We start from the raw sequence: 3,480 nt of genomic DNA on the forward strand, positions 1-3,480 counted from the left end.
TGCTCTTTTATTTTCATCGGGATTTGAGCTTACTTTGATCCTCATCCGTTCAATTTTCAAGATATACTAAGTATGCCCATTTTTAAGATCGAATTTTTTGACATAAAACTTAGTGAAGGTTCGAACAGCCCCAAATATTTAACAAATAATTCATAATGTTCTTGCTTTGACCTTTGGTTTTTTTCAAACGTTTCAATTTTATTTTTTGACGATCGCAATCAACATTATTTTATCAGTTGCAAATGACATCAAATTTAAAAACAAGTGCTCATGAATCATTTCATTTGAAAACCCCGGTTATCATTGTTGAAAATGGCACACGATTGATATTTCAGATCGAACATAAAAACTCCTTATGGGATTGGATACAGATCTTATGATTCTCATCATGTTCTTTCGAAAATTACCAATTTCCGACATTTCCATGATTGTAAAAGACTTTGTTCAATTTCGATTTACAGTACATCCAAAATAATTTAAATTGAAATAATTTATTGAATAAGCCAGGCATACTGCGAGATAAAATTGGAAAGCTGAATAGTTTTAAACTTACTAATTTTATTTCACGGTAACTGTAACAAAGCTTAAGGAAATTGCTCATCGGAACGAAAACAAAGTCAAAGCTTCTACATGTTCAATTTTGCATTGTTCCATTTCGAAGAAAGATTTATCTATTTATGATCACCAATAAAGAGGGAAATGCGTATGATTTTAAAAAGTGTTTTCAATGTAATTGGAGGTGCAAACGATAATACATGGTAGCTACTATGATCTATGAATTCACATACAAAACTTTTGATATTGAGCATAAAATCGAAAAATTTGTGCGGGAGGTACGCCATACTTTCGGAATATTATTTTTTTGTGAAATGTACAAAGTTTCACATGGCCATACAAAAATCCACATTTTTGGCCATTTTCACAAATATTTGTATGAAAAGTGCATCGAAAATTTATTTATTATTTTATTATTTCACCCGAATGTATATACCAATTGGTCACTTAAGTGACTGATGTCATTTGTAACGGAATTACAAATGAATTGATAGCATTTTTCAATTCAGAATAAGAAAAATGGTGAATTCAATAGTGAAAGCTAGGGGGGAGACACAAACGATTAAACCATGATTCAAATATATAAACTAATCCCACTATTCCACCAATCCGTCATTTCATTGTCAAATATGATGTCACATTCCGACGCTATTCACTTTGTTGAAAACTTATTTATCAACACTGGAGTATGACATTTTGTTATTGATAATTCAAATGATTTTTTTCATCAATAAAATTTTGAGAAAGTGTATCTATTGTTTTGTAAATTTATATTCGACTTTTAAACTAAAAAATATTTCAAAAAAGAACAAATGACTATATCAAAAAAGTTCAATGCTTTGATCAAATTCTGTATTATCGATTACAAAAACATTGAATCTAACCCATTTTCGCCATCCCATACATGAGATTAGTAAATCCATATGAATCCAGTTACTGAATTATCTATTCCACTTTAATTTCTCAAATTTTTACACTAAAAGCCTAATCCTATTCCACGTGTCTACCCCCTAGATTGAAAGTATTTTTTTCTTCAAAGTATCACTTGCTGAAGTGCCAATTATGGGGAATAATAAAAGCACAATCATATTTTTTGAGATTCAAAACGAAATTTGGTAGCATTGATAACATAATGTCAGAATGCTTTAATTTGTTTTGTTTTTTTTGCATGCGCATTTCAGTGATTTGATATTTTGAGCCAATGATGATGTAGGCAAAAATGGCAATCAGTTCTTGGAATTGAAAATGAAAAAATTACATTACAACGCGGGGGCAAAACCCAAAGGGAATGCCAACATTTATTATTATCTACATATACATGAGATATTTTCGCATGATTGGCGAGCAGAAGCACGCTATAAAAAGTCCGCGTCAAGTGGTAAATGATCAAAGTGAAATTTATTTTCAAACTGAACAGTTCATCTAAAAAAGTGCAAAAATGAAGTTCTTCGTTGCTTTTACCGCTGTCTGTGCCATAATCGTCTGTACCACGGCTATTCCTCATGGTGATTTAAACAGCATTGAACAATATTCAAAACATTTTTCAACACTTTGCTGAACATTCATTTCATTTTGACACTCATTGAAAATTATTACAATAGTAATTTGTACATATGAAAATTTAATAAAATGAATTCACTTTGATTCTTATTTTAAAATGAATTACATTTGCAAAGTGGAAATAAATTTGGAACCAACAAAAATTAACATTTATAATATCGAAATAATATCAATATCGAAATTAGCTCATCAACAGAATATTCATCCAGTATATTTACATATTACAATAAATGATTTACATGATGTAATAAACGTAATTTTGTGTTTGAATTTTTCATTTTCCAATAATTGCAGGACACCAGCTAGGACACCAAAAACATGGACACCAAATAGGACACCAACAAGGACACCCGCAAGGACAATACACACCGAATGTTCATCAACAACCAATTCAGCATCAAAAACAACTCAGTTCATCACAATCAAATGCTCAATCGGAGTAAGTTATCTTTAAATTCAATTTAAAAAAGAATGTTTGTCCTCGAATCTTGTCAAGAAAAACTAATCAATTGATTTGATTTTTAGAACCCAAACAAACACAAATAGTGGATATGGTGGATATGGTGGATATGGTGGACATGGTGGATTATCGTCAATTTCAAATTCTCAAACATCGTATGTTCTCGATATCTTTAACCAATTTACCAATTAACTCATGGTTTACCTTAATTTTCAGATCTATTTCACAAAGCAGCAATAGTAATTACGGTGGTCTAGACGGTAGTTTCGGTTCATCTAACTCGGGTGCATTAGCAACCAGCAATAACAACTTTGGTCCAGGCGGTTTCGGTTCATCTGGTGCAAACGCGCAATCAAACGCAAATGCTCAATCATTCAACGAATTTATGTCCGGATAGATCATTCTCACTTTGAGATTCTATGACATATGCTAATAATGTAGCCAGTTGTAAAGAAATTCTAACCTTTGAAATAACAATAAAAGAAAAATTGAGTAGACAAAAATAGTCAAAATATAAAGTAGTGTTTTATTTATAAGTAAAAAACACTTCTTTCGAAGTTCCCAGTGTGACGCAATACTGTAAATCTAAAAATGGTCTGATATAAATTTTCAGTGACGCGTTCGCTCAAATATGTACAAAATGTTATTATTGCGTCGCCTCTTTCGCCGCAAAAAATATGGAAACATACACTCTTTGTAAAAATACTAAACCGTTTTCCCATTTATTTTAAATTGTATATACTTGCAGCGGCTTAGTATTTTTTATGGACATATTACAAATAAATAAAATTGAAAATAATTGCTTTAGAGTAAATAACAGCAGATTTTTTGTTCAAAGTGAAACATAAGTTCTTCAAAAATAAAAACGCTCTGTTCTAACTTTTAGACATGTCAATCATTTTGTG

At 30.8% G+C, this 3,480-nt stretch overlaps 1 protein-coding gene across 1 annotated transcript; it reads left to right on the forward strand.

Annotated features, from left to right (window-relative positions):
• Positions 1–1,931: 1,931 nt before the first annotated feature.
• LOC116351588 (RNA-binding protein FUS-like) lies at positions 1,932–3,089 on the forward strand. Its single transcript, XM_031783709.1, has 4 exons — positions 1,932–2,060; positions 2,410–2,554; positions 2,641–2,730; positions 2,792–3,089. Exons 1-4 carry the CDS (start codon positions 1,994–1,996, stop codon positions 2,970–2,972), a joined length of 483 nt encoding a protein of 160 aa, XP_031639569.1. The 5' UTR covers positions 1,932–1,993; the 3' UTR covers positions 2,973–3,089.
• The last annotated feature ends 391 nt before the right edge of the window (positions 3,090–3,480 follow it).

Source organism: Contarinia nasturtii, unplaced genomic scaffold (genome assembly GCF_009176525.2).
Source record: "Contarinia nasturtii isolate CC-2019 unplaced genomic scaffold, AAFC_CNas_1.1 Cnas_scaffold_5760, whole genome shotgun sequence".
Taxonomy (NCBI): Eukaryota; Metazoa; Arthropoda; class Insecta; order Diptera; family Cecidomyiidae; genus Contarinia; species Contarinia nasturtii.

Excerpts from the sequence above, each read along its gene's own strand:
- LOC116351588 (XM_031783709.1), top strand. The coding sequence starts at position 1,994 with ATGAAGTTCTTCGTTGCTTTTACCGCTGTCTGTGCCATAATCGTCTGT. Across the intron at positions 2,061-2,409 it reads TACCACGGCTATTCCTCATG|GACACCAGCTAGGACACCAA; the intron begins GTGATTTAAACA and ends CAATAATTGCAG. Across the intron at positions 2,555-2,640 it reads CAATCAAATGCTCAATCGGA|AACCCAAACAAACACAAATA; the intron begins GTAAGTTATCTT and ends TTTGATTTTTAG.